The sequence below is a fragment of the Arvicanthis niloticus genome, chromosome 15 (assembly GCF_011762505.2).
Source record: "Arvicanthis niloticus isolate mArvNil1 chromosome 15, mArvNil1.pat.X, whole genome shotgun sequence".
In the NCBI taxonomy this organism is placed as follows: domain Eukaryota; kingdom Metazoa; phylum Chordata; class Mammalia; order Rodentia; family Muridae; genus Arvicanthis; species Arvicanthis niloticus.
In genome coordinates this window covers 38,813,933-38,835,659 of record NC_047672.1, presented here as the reverse complement: position 1 = coordinate 38,835,659, position 21,727 = coordinate 38,813,933, and the positions used below count along the sequence as shown (strand labels likewise).

Below are 21,727 nucleotides of genomic sequence, written 5' to 3'. Positions count from 1 at the left end.
AGTTTTGTGAAAATAAAAGGGAGAATAGAACACAGTTTAAGGAAATAAATAAATAAATAAATAAATAAATGGGACCAAAAAGAAGAAGCATTAAGCTTTTCAAAGGACAGTTCAAAAACTTCCCTATTATATACAGAGATTACATATAAGAGTGACTGTAGCAATATTTTTTTTAATCAGGAAGACCACTAGATATCAGATGAGAGAATGGTATGTATACAGGAGAGAAGTCCAGGTTCTAGTTGATGACATCATGGCTAACTCTGTTTACCAACTTCATTAGATATGGAATCAACTAAACAGCCATGCATTTGGTAAGTCTGGAGAATGTTTCCTGGAAACATGAAATGGGAGAGAAACACCCTGCTGACTGGGAAGCACTTCTCCCAAAGGGCATTCCATATATAAAGAGGGCAGAGGGAACCCCACCACCTCCCACCTACCCCCAACCCCCATGCTGATTTTGCCTATAGGACTTCTCTCCTTGCTGGTGAATACATCTGTTCAGTTGCTGTGATTGCTGATAAACTTAGCAGGCATTACATCCTACCTTCTTCAGCCTTCCAACAATGACTAGATTATCAGCTCCCTAACAATATTCTAGGCTTTCAGTGTTCACTGAGAACTGTTGGGTCATTTAGCCTCATAGTGGGTAGCTACCGGGTTCTCAGCACTTCCAGTGCACGGCCTGATTGCCCAGTCCATGAGGCCAAGCTAATAAATCCTCACTGTAATACAAATCTATTTTATTAGTTCTGTTCCTCTAGAGAATCCTAACTAACGCACGGCCAGTTGTGGCTAGATGACCTAGTGTTAACACATTAAGACGTGTTGTAAACTGAGATGCCACTGGCAAGGGTAGATGGAGAAATGCTGGAGCTAAGATAGAGGCCAATGATCAGATGGAGGCTACAGAGCTGGAAGAGAAGCAGGAAGAAGACAAAAGAACAGAATACCTTTTGAGTTACAACATATGGAAACTAAGGTGGGAAAATACGATTTTCATTCTCTTTGTAACTATAATAATAAATAAAGGTGGAAGAATGTATGTACCTATGTATGTTTTATTTTGTTGCTTTCTCTTTTTTTTGACAAAATGGTGTGTGCTAAGGATAACTAATTTAGAATGGATAATGGTCAGGAAAAAGTATGATAAAAGCACACAGGGAAGAACAAAAGCTTAGAAACCCTATATTTAAATGACTATAAATTAAACATGCTCACCAACACACAAATGTATCCAGAAGTGAGGACAATGAGGGATATTCTCTCTCTCCCTCCCTCCCTCTGTCTCTCTGTCTCTCTCTCTGTCTCTCTTTCTGTCTCTCTCTGTCTCTCTGTCTCTCTCTGTCTCTCTCTGTCTCTCTCTCTCTCTCTCTCTCTCTCTCTCTCTCTCATACACACACACACACACACACACACACACACACACACACACACACACACCAGCAGCAGCAGCAGCAGCAACAACAGCAGCAGCAGCTCAGGCAGGACCAATTTCCAAGAACAAACCAGTGGCCTCTAGAAGAAACAGATTAAATTAAAACAGGACTGTTTGCTGTTTTCTTCTTCTAGGTCATCTTGCACAGAGACCATTTAGCAGAGTAAAGATGAAGAGCCAGCTGCAGGAGTGAACAAGGGGACAAGGCACAATAAAGCTTACATAGGAACCCTAAATTATGTTTTTAGCAAATGGAAGAGGAAGTGCAAGGGAAGCAGCAGAGGCGAGGCTGTAGGAAAGGCAAGTCAGTAGCACAGAGGACCCAGCAGAACAGTCAGTGCTCATCTCATCTCAGAGGTGATAAGGTTGTAAGGACCATGGCTTTCTTGCTCTTGGTCCTTTCATCATGTGCCCTGTGGGGACAAAGTTGCTGTGAAACAAGGACCCCAGGTCCTCGGTCTAACAGCCCTAATGAACAGAAGTCTGATCAGAACCATGCCAGAGAACTGGAAAGCTAATTCTTCAGTCCCTATTGATTCTTGAGGTGCCTGCAATAATAGCAGACAACTTCATCACCTCCTCCTCTTAAGAAACCTTAAGCACAACCACTGCCCAGCTGGGCTGCCTCCTAGATTCTTACCTAAGAAAAGATGAGGTACTTATTCATAGTTTCTATGTTTTTTAATATTTTTGAAATAACTTGCTATAAGGGAAGAGATATATACATCCTCCTACTTCACTTGAGTCTTAGCACCACCATCTCTTGAGGAAGCTGTACCCTCTCACTACCTCCCATTTTTCAGTCTTCACCTTCTTACCCTGCTTTTTCCTTTTGCACAAAACATTATTTGACACCTATGGATTATACATCTCCCCAGAGTAAAAAGTAGGTACCAATAGGGCTTATTCCAGTTTAACTGCTGATGAATGTAAACTCTAAAAAAAAGGCTGTCATTTATTAGAAGTAAAAAATTGTTTGTTGAAAAGTAGTAACTACCCAAAGATGACTGACTACCCAGTGCTAAAGATGATACAAATCTAGCTACAGGTGTATGCTATGGATGGCTGCAGGAGAGACTTCGAGGGACATAAATATTTGTAACTGGAAGCAGAACAAATTTGTGCTCAAAAGGCATGGGCTCCAGAATATAGGACTTTTGCACAGAACAGTACACCAGTGCTTTGTATACAGAAGGAAAGGCCTCCCACCCTGAGGGTATACTTCTTTTCCAACATACTGTGTTGCTCACCATATTCTGGGGCACTCCACTTTGCTTGCAGCACCTCTGCAATGTGTGACCTACTAACCTCCATCTGCATTTAATGTAAGCTACAGACTGAGACTCTGATACTACTGAATCCTCTTCTTAAAGTCCTAACAGTACTTGCAATTCACAAGTTTCAAGTGCAAGGTTACAACATCTTCCCACACTCACTTTGCCTCCAGAGTCAGGTACAAATTTCAGTCCTTGGGACTTGGAAAACAAGTCCTGATACCCTCTTGCTCCATTCAATGGCTGTGAATACACAATTTGTCATTATACTAATCATATTCCAGGGGTCCTTCAAAAATCCTTTAGCTTCCTTTATCTCCCCACAACAGTTCTTCATGTTTCTTCCTAGGACTGTCAATTACTCTTCAGTGGGTTCTCTGTCTTGGGAGATTTCTGGTAGATACCAAATCCCACCATCACTCTACCCAAGGCATTTTCTTCACTGACACCAAAATAATATTAAAACAAACAAACTACAACACTGCCACCGCCACCACCACCTCAGGTCACATCAACTCGACGGTTTAAGAATAAAGTCACCATGGTTTCCATGGCCTGACACCTCATTCCCAATTCTCTATCTCAGTTAGAACTCGCTCTGCCTGGATATGCCTCAATGCTCTTGTCACCCGAGTCATGTAGGAATTTTACATGGTCTCTTTTATCATCATCTATTTGCCTTCAGATCACAGCGATTCCTTCCCAGTCACCCTTGCTTGACTAGATCTCAGTATAAAACATTTTTCTCCTTTAAAGCACATTTCATCTTGCAACTATAATATTTAATTCGCAAGTGGGTTCATACACTTAAATCAATAAATCCCACAAAGTCAGAGACTGTCTCATCTAGGTCAAACATGCAGCAAGCACTTATAAAATAGCTAGTGCACGAGCATAGTAAGCACATTGAGCAAGTTGTTTAGAAGAGAAAATGACTGGTGGTCTAATTCCTCTATGCATTTTGTGGCATGCTTTAAATACACATCATGTCAGTCAGGAAGGCTAGTTGAGTTTTCCATGCTTGGGTACAGTGGGAAGCCATATTGCAGAAAGGATCATGGGAAGAGATGTGAGCAAAGCTAAGTACTGAGAATAGGAGCCACAGTTTGGGGTGTAGAGCTGGATAAGAGGTGAAAGATAGGTCCAGGGTGTAATGCAATGCTAGGGAGCCCAGAAAAACACTGGAAAAGAAGAAACGAAGGAGACAATAAAAGAATATTAAGAAAAGCAGATTTCAAAGTTGTGAACTTCAGTCACTTTCATAATTCATCCATTAACTTGTAGAAGATAAGAAGCTTGTCCATTTGAATGGGAGACATGAAAACATCCCAGAGGAAACGGACCACCATGAATCTTGTCCAAAGGGAAAAGTGAGATTCATTTTTGCTAGGCTGATAATCGTATTCTCTAGGTATTCCCATTATCTGTGATGTTCTTAAAGAATGAATCATACATAGTTCTCTATGTGATCAATATGATACTGTGTGACACTGATTGATAGCTTGTCTCATGAATTGTCATATATCTTAACCACATTTCCTTTCACAACAAGAGTTAGCATAGGCAGGCAAATATCAGTGACATGAGAACTAAGCATATGTATATGTGTACACACACACACACACACACACACACACACACACACATACACAGGTACTGTTTCTCTAGAGATCAAGGATGGATGTGGTTTCATTTAACTGGCACAATTACTCTGTGGGGGGAAAAAGAGCAGAAAACTTAATTCTTTGAACTCAATTCTAGTTTATTTCTCTTACACCCACCCACTGTGCACCCCACATCTTTCTGCTGGGCACTTCCCAACATCTGTGGTGTTACCAATCAGTTATCTTGTGAAAATTCCAAACAATTCATTTCAGCAGGGCATTATCAACCTGACATTGGAGAGCTGACACTGGAGAGCTTCTAACATACCCTGGGTGTTATTTTTTTCTCTACATTTAGTGAAATTTAATTGTATATGGCCTTCTTTCAGAGTACCCTGAAATACCACTCTTCCCATTCATCTGCCGGGCTCATATTCCAAAGAGATAATCGAAAATCTTAATGAAGTCACAGGAAGCTAATACCAAAATTGAATGTGATGATAAAGAAACAGCATCTTTAGTCTGCTCAGCTGTCCAAATAAGATTTCAAATATATTTTTCTATAGAAGAACTTAATATGCACAGTGCTGCTGATCTGAACTGCACATTACTTCTTTTATTCAAAAGGATTTCATAATGACTAGAAAAACATTATCTTCTTGCCAAATCACTGTGGCTAGCTATGAGATGGTTCCTGGGAAGGCTGCCAGCATGTCTTCAGGCAGGGAGATATTGAGAAAGTACAAGAGACCCACTCATAAGAGGTGCTTCTTCTCCATCATAAAGCCAAATAAAACACTGTCTCGTGAGTTTCATAATTTGTAATATCCTTGAAGAATCAATTTTAGAATGTTTTTTCTTAAACCATCTTTCAGATGTTATCAACCCGCAAATTCCGTAACAATGGTAAGTTGAGTATCATTGAAAAAAAAATCAAACAATTCAATTCTTATTTTGGCAGAATACAAATTATATTTACATTGGGTTACTCTGAATAATCAAAGCCAGCCAGTAGATTCTCTGATGGCACTCAATGTCTTCATTTCCTCCGTTCACCAAATTTCCCAATCCTCTCTCCCATTGTTCTGAAGAACAAACTTTCTATTCTAAGGAAACATCTGTTTGATTTTCAATATTCTCTATATGTTCCTTTCCCAATAAGATGTATCAAAGCAAATTATGTTCCAATTAGGTCATCACTACTGATACTATGACATGCCTTTGCTTATCCTATATGTAGTGGGAAAAACAGGTACAAAAACTGATCTTGATTGAACACTGACACAGTCATTCCAAGAGTCTGCAATGAGATCTCGATACTAGCTTAGAGAGAAGACAGAGGTATCTCTTATGCAGTGAGAATATATTTAATAAAGCTAAATCCATTTAATATGCTGGCAGTTAGAGGAAAACAAATGACTTTTTGTTATATAAAGCCACTAGTAATGAATGCTTGCTCTACTAGCATTCCTAATGGGGATATCTATGGTTATGTGATAAATGGATACGTGGATACATGGATACATATATACACATATACTAGAAAGATGAGGGGATTAATATTAGCAGAGGATTTCTACTCATCTGTGAATCCTAAAGGCTGGAAACCACTAATAACCAACCCCATTCCTTATCAAATATCTCTTAAAACTGACCACAAATAATATCCTTTACTAAAAAAGCTAATGCAGATAAGAGATGATACATCTAGACCTTTGTCAGGAACCTAGAAAAGAGTTCATGTCAAAGGCTCCTTTCCCTAGAGCCACCCTAAATCCCATATATCAAATCTAAAGCTCTTAGAATGAACCTAAAACCCCAAACTAACAAAATCTTATCAAATTTGTTGTAGAGACAGAGATGAGTCTCCAGCCATATGAACAAAGATGCTACCTGAAAAACGTAAAGCTTCAAAAAATAAATTGGACACTCTCATCACTTATAAACCTTTCTACTGGTGGCAGCTGACAGTAAGTCCTTTAGTTTGCCTTTTCGGGAATTTTGTAACTTCCTGATCAGCACAAATTTGCTCATCCAATGACAAACTTTTCTTGGCCATCTCACCACCAAGACTGCTAAGACTTCAGTAAAACCTAAGGAAGGCTACATGCAGGCACTTGTTATTAACAGAAACACAAAAAAGTAGGTCATTGGAGACTATCTGGATTTGCAATCTATGTGGCAACATACAAGAATGGGGACCTTAAAAGAAGGAAAAGCCACATGTTCCCAATGGAAGAGGAGCAATAGCTTGCTGTGCCATTGTTGACAGAGAAGCTGGAGAAGATATTATATAAGCCAAAGCATGATATTTTCCCCAATATTAGCAGGACACCAGAGAGCATGCTACCACCCTAGGTTTATAACCGTGAAGACGGCAAGTTATTTACACTTCATAACCCAAGGATTTGCAGCTAAGGAATAAAATTCCAAAATTCAAAATGGAAAAAAAAAAGTTCGGCAAAGTAAATAAATCTTAAAAGCAGACAGTGTATAAGTTCAAGAGAAATGAACCGCATGCTGTTGTTCAACTTTTTTTCCCCCAATTTATAACTTGTACTTAGTTATTTTTCCACCAGATGGCAACTCTGTGTGGAAAACAGTATCATTGTTTTTTAATCCTAGAGTCTGATCCTCATTACTGTGAGAGACCTGAAAGTTGTAAATTCAATCACCTTTATAAAAATTCCCTTCCCATCACACCACCAGCACCCCTGCCACCACCACAGTGATGGCTAACATTTATAAAGCACTTTAGAGAAAGTCACTTTGCACGATGAATGATCAGTGGTTAGGATTAACTTCTCAGAAGCTCTTTGTTTCCAGGAGACAATTCTCCCCCTACAGCTGACATTTTCTCAACCAGTTCTCCTCTCTGGAATAACAAAGAAACTGTAAATTGGCCCAAGGCACCCTTCACATGTTCAATGGCAACTAACACTCACCTCTGCCTTCCAGGTTAAATATGACTCAGGAATGCCTCGGGTGTCCCAACAGGGGACAAAAGCATCTCCTCACCCTCCTGGCTCTTTATAACACACAGTTGGTTTTGTGTACGTGAGATCAGTTGATTCTTTCAGGTCTGTTGTAGTGTTCGCTTTCTGTTGCTGCGATAAACACCATGACCAAAAACAATTTAGGAAAGAATGGGTTTATTTAGCTTAGTTGTAGTATCACTGTCTTTCACTGAAGGAAGTTATGACAGGGACTCAAGGAGCAGCAGACACAGGAATCATGGGTGAATACTGCTTTTGGCTTGTTCTCATAGCTCATGCTCAGCCAAGTATTAACCAGGCCAAACCTGCTTAGCTACCGAGATCAGATGAGATCAAGTGTGTACAGGGTGTTATGGACATAGACTCGACCACTAGCATTCTTAACAGACTCCAGGACCACCAGCCCAGAAGTGGTGCTGCCCACCAGGAACTAGGTAAGTCTGCCCACCCCTATTTAAAAAAATCAAGGAAATGGGCTGGAAAAATGTCTCAGCAGTGAAGAGCACTGGCTGCTCTTCCACAGGACCAAGGTTAGATTCTTGACACCCATATGACAGCTTACAGCCTTCAGTAACTCAAGTCCCAAGAGATCTGATTGCCTCTTCTGGACTCCTTGGGTACCACACACACACCTGGTACACAGACATACATGTAGACACAACACTCATAAACATTAATTTTACAAGTTCAAGAAAAAGCATTACAGATACACCTACAGGCAATTTGATAGAGACAATCCCCCAATTGAGATTCCCTCCAGAGAACCCTTGTCTGTGTCATAGTGAAAACTAAAGCTGACAAGACCTGTTCAACTATTTGTCGGTAACAACTCTTCATGAAACCACAGTTCTGTCTCTGGTTTCCTGGGATATATTTTCCTTCAGAAGAGCTTATAATTATCTAACATAACACAGTACTTTTCCTCCCACTAGGTAGTGAACCTCAGGAGGACAATGACTGCTGGATTGGTAGCATGACATTTTTCAAGCAATCAGTTTTCACCAAATGAATTAAAGAGCCACTGAGGATGCAAAAACAAAAAAATCTCACAGTCAAGAAGGAAACTAGTGATGAACTTCCTGTTAGAGAAACAGTGCTGTCATTCATGCAGCAGAAGACAGCACGGATGACATTCAGCTGGCTACACACCCTCCAATAGCTCACTTTGCACTTATTTGGGCTCAGCACCATCCAGTAGGTAGGAAGCCAGCAGCAGGAGGAAGTCTGCATGATTCCCTTTGGAATGGCATCTTTGACCCATTGTTTTAGCATTCAAATATCTGTATGAGAAACAGAGCATCCTGGTGCTGTCATGTTCATGAGATAACTAGAAGGTCATGGTTTCATAAGTCTCAGTCTAGAGACTCGTGGTCATGTTGCTCTGAGCCTGTAGCAGGGCAGAACAGCATGATGGGAAGTAACAGAAGGAGAGCTGCTCTCCCCATGACTGCCAGGAACCAAAAAGAAAGAAGGGGCTGAGTCCCAATCTCCCTCCATGGGCATACCCACCTGGCCAAACTGTCCTCCACTTTCTGAAAGTGATAGCACCCTCCAACAGTACATCAACTGAGGACAATGTCTTGTACACAGTGAGTATTAAGGGACATTTAAGATCCAAACCATATCATCTTAAGGCCACAGTACATAGGAACTGGAATCTATCCTCTTCTTCTGGGGGCTGCACAGTTGTGTGTGCATTGCTCCTTTTTTCCCCCAATTATTTTCTGTCATTTTGATTTGGAAATTTCAATCTGCCTAAAACCCATTAATTTTCCTAACAGCTTCCTCAGCAGATGTGACGGTGGTGGAGAATGTGAGCTGGAAGAAGCATTTATATGCACAAATCAGACCAACTGCTCACTTGAAATGCACTTAAACTTATCTCAAAACCTTAATGTACTCATACCAACTGTTTTAATATTCATAATTACTCTCACTTAATATTAGTTCTGATTACAAAGTGTGTGATGCATTCTAGCTAAAAGGAACAGACCCTCTGGTTAGATAAGATTCTTAAAAACTCACATGTGCATCCGAGGCAGTGGAGAACTCACTGAAAACATCCAATGGATCCTCAAGGTTTCTGACTGCAAGCTTACCTAAGTGAGACCTAAGACAGGTGATGCTGATTGCCATTGCTGTGAGTGGGGATCAGCATGACTCTGAGGTGTTCATCCGGGACAGAAAATAAGTGCAGGTAACTTGATAGAGAGGACATTTACTCTTTTTGAAAAGAAGATCTGTTTTATGGCTGCTCTTGGTTTTTTGGTTTTTTTTTTTTCTCTTTTCCTTTCTTTCTTTCTTTCTTTCTTTCTTTCTTTCTTTCTTTCTTTCTTTCTTTCCTTCCTTCCTTCCTTCCTTTCTTTTTTCTTTTTTTTTTTTTTTTCGAGACAGGGTTTCTCTGTGTAGCCCTGGCTGTCCTGGAACTCACTCTGTAGACCAGGCTAGCCTCGAACTCAGATATCCGCCTGCCTCTGCCTCCCAAGTGCTGGGATTAAAGGTGTGCGCCACCACCGCCCGGCTCTTATGGCTGCTCTTAATGCAGACAATATCTAACAGCCAAGGAAATTATGAAAATTGCTACGCTTTCAAACTTCATTGAGCAGGGTGTCCTACATCAAAACCTTCTGAGTCAATAATTGCTTTTCGCACAAGAGAGCTGCCAACTCTTTGGTCAGCACTGCCAATGCCTTTAGCTGGAGTTTTTCCTTCCTTGGCCTTACACTTTAAGCTTTCAAAACTGTACTCATACCAATAGTTTCTCCTTTTCATAAAACTGAAGCATCAACCTATTACAGTGTTGAGGTCAGGCTAATGAACCATGTACTATGCTAACTATAAGTATAGGTTTATCATTAAACTGGCTGCATCGTTTGGGCACTTGCCTCATCTTGATATCCTGACTCTGAGAACATGAACACTGACAGACCCTGCTATGAGACTGCAATGCAGCTGCTCAGATGGATCAAGTTCAGGACCTGCCTGGGCTACAGTGATAGAACATTGCTAATATGCATGATGCTCTAGGTTCAATCTCAGTAAACTGAAAAATTAAAAATAGGGTTCTAATAGTGACAATGTCGCAGAGTTACTGCAATGACTATGTGAGTTCATACTTAAGAAGTATATAATTGAATCAACTGTACCCTGGATAGTGTACTATAGCTATTATTGCACCATCCCTAGATTACTTACAAGCTCCATCCTGTAACATGTGTCTCAAAGGCTGGAAGTCATGCATCACTACAAACAGGAATATAAGGAGAGACAGGCAAAATAAAATAAACATTAACATCACATGGAAATCGACAAAACATAAAATAGGATATAGGAGAGCGATTTTATGAGTAAATCATAACTAAGTGCTTATCATGTATCAATATTTTAATGTTTCATTTTAGTTATCTGATTCAATTTCCAGTTGTTTTACTTTCACCTAGAAGTTCTACTGTTTCCTCGATTTGGGATGCATGTTTGTGTGCACGCATGTGCGTGTGCATGTGCGTGTGTGTGTGTGTGTGTGTGTGTGTATAATTGTCACACAAACAGGAGGACCTACATCCAATACCTAGCACCCATGTTAACAGAAAAAGTGACCTTGAACTATAGTGCACCCCTATAATTCCAGATGAGGAAGCAGACAGAGAAGAATCTTTGGAGCTTGATGGCTCACCAGTCAAGCCAAATAAATGATCTCTGGGTTCAATGAGAGACCTTGTCTCAAAGAAATGTGGAAAGTGATCGAGACAAGCACCTGAAAATCTTTAGCCTTTCTATGTAGTCATATACATAAACATACACATATACATACACATATACATGCAGTCACCTATCTGAATACGGCACCCCTTTCTCTCTCTCTTTCATATACACACACACACATACACACACACACACACACGCACACACACACACACACTACACAGCAGTCAACTGATGAATGAAACCAGAGTGGCCTTAGTGATTAGTAATGCTTCACCTAAGCTGGTCAGGCGTACAGTGTCCTCTTGGCCTGCCAAAAAGGCACACCTGGGGACAGAGGTGTTGCAATGTTGGGTGTAACTATGAAATGAGATGTCTGCACAGATATATTGGAGAAACAGCTCCAATGATTCCGGGTTGTCAGATCATCTGCTTCTGTATACCCTGACCACACACCCCAGAGTAAAGCCTTATTCTGTTGAAAACCAGGTATGCGTTAAGATATTTCTAGGCAGCAAATGCAATAATATCTCAACAGTAAGACCTAAACAGTGAAAAATCACAACAAAAGAAACAGATTCGTTTCTAAAAATCCAAGAGGTGCTTATTGAGGAACAGTGAAACAAACGGAAGGCTGAAATCTCCATTGTAACGACTGCTGCTCAGAAACAACATGGGAAGACTCCCCCTTTGCCCCTCATGGTTCTCCAGACATTGACATTCCTCTTCTTGGTTCGTGTCTGCTGTTTCAATAAGCAGATATCTAGAAAGAGACCATTCTAAGTATACAATGTGCCCATCAGGCCAGTCGGATCTCTGTCTCACTAAACTCTATGAAGGGCTCATGCTACTTCAAACAGATGTTGACCAGAATCTCTTTTTCAGATCATTAACAGACATTTTACAGCAAGACAAAACGATGTTAGCACTTTGGATTATGTTTAATCAGTACTATTTCAGTCATGTAATCATAGGTAAAATATACTAGAAATTTTCCTTTTTAGATAAATATTAAGCAAATTATTCCATTAATGATGAGAAAAGCAATTTAATTTTTATTGTAAAAATCAACACCCTACTGATCACGGGGTTGAGGGGCAGGAAACTAAATGCTGAACTGAAAGAATATGAAACCTATAAAAAAAAAAAAAACTCTGAAGGAAACTCACCATGATGCTGGAACTGTGGCAAAATAATATAAACTCCAGTTAGTACCATGTCATCAAAATAACAGTTGCATTTGGATCATGTCCAAGAAAAAAAAATGGCATTACCTATAGTGCAGGTAAAAATTCAACTACAATAAATATGTAACATTGTAATAAATATCTAACAGAGAAGTGTTACTTCTAGGTCCTGTTTACTAAACACAAAATAAAAGAAATGTGGAATAAAAATGCTTTATAGATTTGTTTACAACAGAGCCTTAGAACAGCAAGACCGAAGCTGCTGCTTTGTTTTGATAAGAAAGCAGCTTTCTAGAGTACCGAGTCTTATCAGCTATACATGAGGCACTCGGCACTGGCACTCCTAGTTTCTAAGTTCACAGACCTGATCCTCCTTTCCTATCTCCAATACAAACTCTAGCTCATCTTAAAAGAATTCACTCAAAATCCTTGAACCCCATGGATACACTATTAAATGCTTAATATCCGCAGTAGCAAAAGACATTTTACATCAGTGAAATGGTGATTTCTTAAACGTGGGGATGAAGTCAATCCTAAGCTTGACGACGATACCCAAAAGGAAGGGGGAAAAGGAGAAACCAAGAGGATACAGAGGAGGAAAAGGAGAGCACGGTCCCGTTCTGAGAGGGAAGTATGAGCAAGTGCCTCATGTACTAGGTTTATTGCAAAGGAAGAGCTCGTGTAAACTTGGGAGGAGCTGTAACGATGAACCCAAAGTGTACCAGGCGTGAACACTTCTAGACATCGCTTGTTTCTGATAGTGGTGTTTGAAGGTGATGGAAACAGAGCCCAAGGATTTGTGGCTGCAAGTACTCTGCTATAGCCCCAAGCCCACACAGTCATCCCCGCAGCTGTAGTGAAAATCTCAGGAGCCATTAGCCGCAGCTCCCATTACAGTCCCAGCTCCTCCAAGCCCCAGATCCCAGTGGCCAGCATCCCAGTCTACAGACACCGGCTCGTCCATTCAAGATTCAATCATCCCACGAGAGTTTCTGTAGAGTCTCTGAGTCCTTCTCTCTCAAATATGACACTTGTTCCTATATAGGATAACTTCACTGTCCCAAGAAAAACATTAAAGTATTGAAAATTCAGTGGTGATATGTGTGATTAACAGTCAAAGTTTCCCAGGGTCAGGAACACAAAGGCCTGTATTTAACAGGAAGATGTGGCTTCATCCTGGCATCTGCTCAAGTTTTGCTGTTTCTTGGCTCTGCTTCCCCTACATGAATCTCTTTCCTCCTCTAATAGCCTCTTCAGGGTTACTTTTGCAGCCAAGGACTGTCCTTCTGCATGGAACAATTCACAGAATTCATGCTCACTAGGTCTCTCCAGCACTGCCTAGTAGCTGAAACTCCATTGTTTGCCTGAGAGAGTTCAAAGACTCATTGAAATGGTGCTAAACTACGATGAGAGTCAGAATAAATTATAATGAATTCTGGACTATTTTCTTAAAGAGTTTTAGTACTTTATTTATAAACATTTTCTTGCTATACAGATAGTTTACATAAAATTTACTAACTGAACAGAACTCTTGACTAAGGATAAGTAACGAAATATTCTGTATAGCAAATTTTCATTTCAAAAAATTAAAAAAAAATCACTGCAATATAATGATATCCAAATTACTATAGTATAATTAATTTTTACTATTGCTAAAAGATGAAAGATAACTGATGGCTTTTTAAAAGAAAAATACAAATATATATTAACAATTTTCCTACCAAAATAAAACCAGGTATAAACAGACAAACACAATTTAGAGGGTAAGTTTGTTTCTGGTTTTAACACAGTTTAACTAGAAATAAACACAGGTACACTACCGAGAATACATTCACAAAGACTTAAAATTAGCAGAGGTAACAAGGCACACGATTCTGCCAGGTTTTCTTTCCCCTGTATTTGAAGCTTGCAGTGAATTTGGAAAATTAGCAGAGTGACAGGAAATGACACACACACACAAAAACCACACTGCAAGCAAACTGCTTGTCATCATGAGGACCTGATTTGACAAACAGGTTTAATCCACTTGCTCAAAGGTCATGCTGTCCAAGTGAAGGATGACCGGTTTCCTCTGCTTCAGGAGGCTGGCTGCCAGTGTTCACAGAAGTAGGGTGCTCCTGCACGTGGGTCACTTTACTTGAAGTTCTTGCAGGAGGAAGTTCATTATTTGTCTCTTCTTCCAGAGGTGAAAAGGTTCCAGGCAATTCATTTGACATCAGAATTTGTAGAGAGTCTGTTCCATCCTCAATGTCCATCTGAATCCCCAGAGCTTTCAGAATGTCACATTTGCACATGGGGCATGTGCCATGGGCTAGAATCCAGGGGTCAATGCAATTCTTGTGGAAAAAATGTTTGCAAGTGAGAATACGAACTATTTCATTAGGCTTATAGGCTTCAAAGCAGATGACACAGCTATCTGCATTTGGATTGACTTCCTCATCCCCCTCTTTTAATATTCGAACTTGCAGCTGCCCAAAAGCTTTCTTGAGCTCTCTTGTTAATCGCTTCCATCTCCTGTCCTCAATCCTTGCCACCCAGAGTCTCCGAATATGATAAAAGGTGAAATATGCTAGCGTGGCAGTTGTGACAATCATAAAGGAGACAAAATAGTGATTCAGCCAAATGACATGTTTTCTTCCCACCTCAACCATGACTGTAACATGAACTCCCTTCCGAATCAAATGCAAAATTTCCATACCTTTGACGTTACCAATCATAACTACAACAATGTCTTCAAATGCCTGGTGAGACATGGGGAAAACCTGGTTGCCAGTACCTGGAAAGTTATAGATGATCACGCCTTTGGCTCCCTTCTCAGATGCCACCTTAATTTTCTGTGTGAAGGCACAACCTCCCCGTTCAATGAGCGCAATCCACGGCTCTTTGTTCCGTGGCAGGATGAAACTGGTATTGGGATCACAAGCATTTTGAATCTTTCCCTCTGGTGGCACAACAACTCCTGCTACTCTCTTCAAAATGGAGCTTCTTCCGAAGACCCCGGTCTCCCCCAGCTCTGACAGCATGCGGTTCCCCACGTGAAATGATATGTTCATGTACGCAGTCCAAACTGCACTTGCTGTACAACAGTTCTGACTGACGAGCCAGAGAAAACTGAATTTCAGAAGCCAGAAAGATAGAGCGTTGTTTTGCCAAGGACCAGTCTGAAGAGGATTCATCTCTGTCTTTCACGAATGACTTTAAGAGCCAACCCAACCAACCGGCACGGCTGCCACATCTGTTGACAATCAATTCAGAATGAGGAAGGAAAAAATATCTTCTGGGTAGAAATAAGATACGATGTCTTCCAACATGTTTCAGCAAGAGCTCTTTCTAAAGATGTCTTGAGTTTCAGATGTTTTATTAGAGAGAAAAACTTTAGATAGTAAAGAAATCCCTGTCTCACTACTGTTAACTTTACTGCTTACTGTTGCATGAGGCCATTGTGACATAAAAGACCAAGCAGCCAATTAGCTCAGAGCATGCTGTAGATGTACTGGCTTGAATGTTTCTAATGTGGTTATAGGCAGTCTGTGCATCTTTGTAAAATGATTAAGTCACAGAGCCATATGAAATGGTTGTAGGTATCATGTTAAACTAAAAAAGAAAAACAAACATTTCTGCCATTGACTTAAAAAAAAAAAAAAAACCTCAGAGTAAATGAAAGTGTAGGGCAAAACTTTTACATTTTCTAAGAAGTAAACACTTCTGATGTTAAGTCCGAGATATACAAAGAATCATAAACTAGGAATGCGACCAAAAGAGCATTAAAAGCAGTGGGATCTGTAACACTAATTTTTCATATTTGGGCCCTGTCAAATTTTTTTAATGAAGATGCAGATAAGTGATATAGGATTTTGGAAACACTTATTGGTTCTGGCTTGGTTTTGACTTTTCAAAGCAGTGGTTCTCAACCCGTGGGCCATAAGCCCTTTGGCAACTATGTATCTCCAAAACTATTTACATTATGATTCGTAACTAACAAAATTACACCTATGAAGATGCAACTAAAGTAAATTTATGGTTGGGGGCCCCCAGAACATGAGAAACTGTATAAAAGGGTTGCGGAATTAGGAAGGTTGAGAACCACGGGTAAAGAATAGAATCCTGTTACATCTAGTTCTCTCTCATATTTAAGCTGTTCACCATCAAATACGGATGATAGGAACACATATAAAGGACACAATTCTTGTTTTTTTAAATGTAACGATATAAACAAAATAAAAGAAAGCAAACCAAATAAGATTTAAAACGTTAACCAAGGACAGTGACAGGGTTACAGGTCATAAAGAGATGATGCTAACAGCATTTTTTTTTCAGCCAAACTTAACAAATATCCCCTGCAGAAGATCCTAGCTACCCTGCCACCTCTGCCCCCACTTTTACTATAAAGCTCAATGGCTTTAAATAACTGTGAAACTAATGAACCAACAAACTTGGCCAGTAACAAATATTGGTGTAATACATTCTGGGTAGGTATCACAATGTTTCCACTTTTCTACAAAGCCAAAGGTAATGGCTTGTACCTTGAACATAAGCATTTTTGGCCTCTATATACAGGGTTCAAAATCAAGTCACTTTAAACTGGACTCACCAGGACTAAGAAAACAGGTCCTTTTTATAGTTTATAAAGCAACAACTTCAGGCAGGAGTGAAGAAAGTTCTACAGATGGAACAAAAATTAGTATATAAAGTGTGGTTCAAGGAAGCTCCCAATGCAATATAGGTTCCTGCCAACCCTCCTGGTTGTCTGCTAGAATTAAATAAGACCTTATTATTGAAGACAGCACACACCTTGGATTCATGATAGAGAAATCAATCTGGAACTGAGGTAGACACTGTATCCTTGCAGCTAGTTTTCTAAGTATTGGAAGGTGCTATACAGGCTGCTGGGAGAGAAGGGACATCAATGAATCCTATGATTTACAAAACCAGTCTGCCAGGCCAGATATACTGATGTGCAATAGTAGCACGACTGTTAAACAGCAGCAGCTATGATTGGATTTGACACCACTACATTGGAGGTAATCTGTGTCTGGCACTGTAACCCTGGTGAAAAACGCACGTCTGGGAAAGGAACTGGATGTTTTACAAAGTTGGTTGTGGGTAAGCTGTCATTTAAATATTGTTTATATCCATAGCTATCTCTGTTCATAGTCTCAATCAGAGAAGGCTTTCTTTTTAGTGAACAGTGGCAAATACAAAGTCTCTTGGCCAGACGGAGTGTTGAAACTACGTGTTCATCCTCAAATAAGAAATTTATGACAGTCCTGCTAAGTCTCGGGAAACAATGTGGAAGAGAGGGCAGAAAAAATATAAAATGAAAGACAGGCAGAAAAACTGCAAAATACCGTCTCCTGGGCAAGCCATGCCATTGAAATTATGGATGTTGGCATTGGGTGTGCACAAGAATGGTCACATCAACGGTAAGGCAGAGTTGGAGGGGAGGCTCAGAGAATCCTATTCCTCATTACAGAACTATTTCTTACTGATGAATTCAGGGGTAAGGGGAAACATTGGCTTCAGTTACAAACACACTGATGAGTGCACCAGACCCCAGAGGGTGGTTCTTATCTAACAGTTACCCCAATAGCCCTGGTCACACTGTATATGTCATAACCCAAAAGGGTTAGTAGTGATGTGAAGTGGAGATTTAGAGAATGAGAAGGATATGGGTGTTGGAGAAACATTAATCAATGCACTATATACATGTGCAAACAATGTCAAATTTGAAAAGCTAATCAATCAAAATGTTCAAAAAGAGTGGAATAAATCAGAAAGATTATTAGGTGTGGAACTTTCAGTCTACAATGGTTGACTTCTCTTACAGAAACAATTACTGACCATGTTTATATACAAGTCCAAAAAAAAAAAAAAAAAAAAAAAAAAGGGTGTCATCTTCCACAGACTCAGCACATGGCATCTACAGTGAATATACAAGATGGAGATTTTTCACCAAAATCACATACCCTTGTCTTTCAGCTTTTCAGTAATACACAGGTGCTTACCCACCCACCAGAAAGGAAGGTAAGAGAAATGAGTCATACATATTATTGGGATGGAAACCGAACAAAATATTTGGCTCTGCTCTTTTTGTCAAAGGCCCTAGTGATACTTTCTGCACTCTGGCAGACCCTAGAGGACACTTCTAAAAGAAACTGCCCCCATGGCAGAGTCATTGGGCCAGGATTTAAAGACCTCTGGCAAACAGGTGAAGTTTTTCCACACTGCTCTAAATGAAGCCTGAAACACTTTAAAACTTTTATTGCATATGCTATCCACTAAAGTAATTAGAACAAAGCACCTGTTCAATCCACAGCTTACAAATCAGATTTTCTGGCTATTAATACAATTAATTAACCATGACAATATAAATCAGAATCCAATTCTATAGTGAAGTGTATTAAACAGAGATGTCAACTGTTAGAAATATAAAAATTAGATGAAGTATTAAAACAACCCCCCCAGATAAATGTTAAAAAGAAAATTTTAAAACTGCCCAGAAATTACCACCAGATTAGCACCTCAATCTGAACAAGCTGGCGATTAAGATGTGCATTATTTTTTAACATTTACCAACTTCTTTATTTGGAAAAGGAAAACAATGTCTAACAAAATGACTAAAAAGACAACAGTTCAGGGCATGCTATGTAGCTTTATTTTCAAAGCACACAAATTTCATCTTCAGTGGCAGGACAGAGGAACGAAGGGTCATGTCTTCTCTAGATGTACAGTACAGTGAGCAAAATTTGTCTAATTTTAACCTGTGGAAAGATCTCTAGGCTTCTTAAGGTTTCAGAATGTCACACTTACACATGGGGCATGTCCTATGGGCTAAAAGCCAGGGATCAATGCACGTCTTGTGGAAAAAATGTTTGCAAGTTAAAATACGTATTACATCTTGGGCTTTGTATATATCAAAACAAACAACGCAGCTGTCTTCATTCGGGTCTAGCTCCTTATCCCCTTCCTTAAGCACTCGAAGTTGCAACTGACCAATAGCTTTCTTCACATTGGCCTTTATCTGTCTTTGCCTCCTGGTGGAAGAACTGGGCGCTCGGGGTCTCCAGGCACAGTACAGGAAAAGGTAGGTGACGGTGGCTGCCAGGAAGGTAAACAGAGACATAACGTAGTGGCTGAGCCACGGCATATGCATTCTCCCCACTTCAATGATGATTGTCACATAGACACCTTGGTGGATCAAGTGCAAGAGCTCCATGCCCTTGAGGTTGCCGATCATCACTGCAACTATATTCTCTGTTCCCTGGTGAGACATGGGAAACACCTTGTTGCCTGTACCTGGATAGTTATAGATGATCACCCCGTGTGCTCCCTTCTCTGCTGCCACATTGATTTTATGAGTAAAAGTACAGCCTCCCCGTTCGATGAGGGCCAGCCAAGAGTCTGTCTGATCAGGCCTGCTGAAGTTGGTCAGGGGACTGCAAGCATTCTGATTCCATCCTTCAGGAAGTACCACGGCACCAGACACCCTTTCCAGAGGAGAATGGTTCCCAAACACTCCACTCTCTCCTAGCTCTGATAAGATCCGGTTTCCCACCTGGAATGTGATATTCAGATGAGCAGTCCATATTGCTTTTCCTTTGGAGTCAGGGAGGCTAAGTAGTAGAAGGACACTAAGTCTAAACAGATGAGATGATACAGACCTATGAACCGAAGGAGTAAGTCCAAGCGGGTTCATTCCTCCATTAACTGACAGACGCGGAAACCAGAGTAACACCTGCTGTAAAAGGAGGCAAAGGAGGTAGCTGAAGCTGTTAAGAGCGGATTACGGAATAAATCAAGAAGGGCTGCCGAGATGAAAGATACCTTACTCATTCCACCATTTTTACTCTTGGTACTTTATCTTTCTTATAAGGAAAATTCAAGAGATGGTATGACTTCAATGTGATTTCAAGAAACTTATGACTTCCTAATGGGTAAATTGTGACATCAGAGGTTGCTAAGCCAATCCAGGAGTTTCTACTAGTACGATGCATACTGAAATCCTATTGGTCAAAAGGCTACTAAGCAGTAAGTCAAGAGGTATGCATTCATACGTATGTGTTCATGTCTTCATATGAGGTTACATGTCAATATTATATATATATATATATATATATATATATATATATATATGAATTCAACTTTGAACACAAAATACATACATTCAACTTTGAACACACTCGAAATTAATGCATAAACGTGGTAAACATTAAAAACAGCACAAGTTGACTTTTGTTTTTTATGTATGGACATACTGAAAAATATCTTAAACCTTTTACGAACTATCCATTCACCTTAACGAATGTTTCCGGCCATGTGCTTGCTCTATTAATGCTTCCATAATACCCAGATGGCCACTCCAGGGACAGTAGGAATAAATCACCCCAACTGTCTTCCGGCATTAAATGCCAAGCCTGAAGATTTAACATAAGGAATAAAGAAATATTTTTTTTTCTGATATAGACTCACTCCACAAGGCAAATACATCTTCGTTCACTGAGTCTGTTACTAAAATACCTATTATATGCTAAGCAAATTCTAAGCATGAAAAGATATACTGAAAAAACCAACATGATCCTACTATTGTACACTGAGAGTAAATTTGAAGCAATTAAAAGACATGAATGATTGTAAGAACTGTGAACAGAAAGTGACAAGTATAGAGGAAAAAGACAACATGGAATGGGGACCACTCTTAGAGGCTCAAGATAAACTTCTCTAAGAAACCAATAGGCTGATACATGTAAAAGGAACTCGAATTGTCAAGGCGAAGTCACAAGACTGGAGGTAAAGGAAAGCGTAGTGAAGGAGGAAAGGCAACGTGCAGTTGGTGTGCTTGGTAACTCATGTGTTATCCTGAGGACATGAGAAGGACGCTGCCAGTCTGGGGCCTTTCCAACTCTTGCTTTTACTTTGAATCCTTGCCTAAAATCTTTGCACAGATAATACATTGGCAATGCTCATTCAAATATTTATCTCCTAGGTACAGGAGAGCTTCTGTGCAACTGGTGGGCTCTAAAGTCTTGAGGACCGGGAAAGAAAAGACCTTGTTCACTTATGAGGCTCACACACAGACCGGGCTGTGCTACTAAAACCACAGGCAGGTCAGGAGCACTTAAGTTTTTGACAAAAGCATCTTTATACTTACGAGGCCATAATTCTTTAATCTTTGTTTGCAGGATGGATATGAATTACATTCTCACTTATGACAATTGTATCTATGTGTGGTTCAGTTTGCATCTGAACCATCTTCACAGGTGGAGTTGTCCATGTTCCCAGTGTGAACTAGTGTTTGAGTCTGTTAACAGTGAAAAAGTAAAAACTGGCCAAGAACTTTAGGATTACTTGGGTTACTTGTTTTGGAAGGTGACCTGTCTTTTATATTTTTTCCAGGGTTTGTTTGTTGTTTTTAGACAGATTATTCAGATGGACTCAATCTTTATGAGCAGTCAATGACAACCTTGAACTCCTAATCCTCCTGCCTCTGTCTTTCAAGAGCTACAAATATTGTCTTGTTAGAACA

General features: G+C 40.0%; 3 protein-coding genes across 11 annotated transcripts in view; all 3 read right to left on the bottom strand.

Moving 5' to 3' along the window:
- The window catches only part of Cadps2 (calcium dependent secretion activator 2), a 499,527-nt gene that overhangs the window by 314,155 nt on the left and 163,645 nt on the right, over positions 1-21,727 (bottom strand). The window lies entirely within an intron of this gene.
- Rnf133 (ring finger protein 133) lies at positions 14,101-15,610 on the bottom strand. Its single transcript, XM_076913198.1, has one exon. The coding sequence runs from the start codon at positions 15,378-15,380 to the stop codon at positions 14,235-14,237; it is 1,146 nt and encodes a 381-aa protein (XP_076769313.1). The 5' UTR covers positions 15,381-15,610; the 3' UTR covers positions 14,101-14,234.
- On the bottom strand, positions 18,843-20,102 carry Rnf148 (ring finger protein 148). The gene has a single exon (XM_034518962.2). The coding sequence runs from the start codon at positions 19,898-19,900 to the stop codon at positions 18,989-18,991; it is 912 nt and encodes a 303-aa protein (XP_034374853.1). The 5' UTR covers positions 19,901-20,102; the 3' UTR covers positions 18,843-18,988.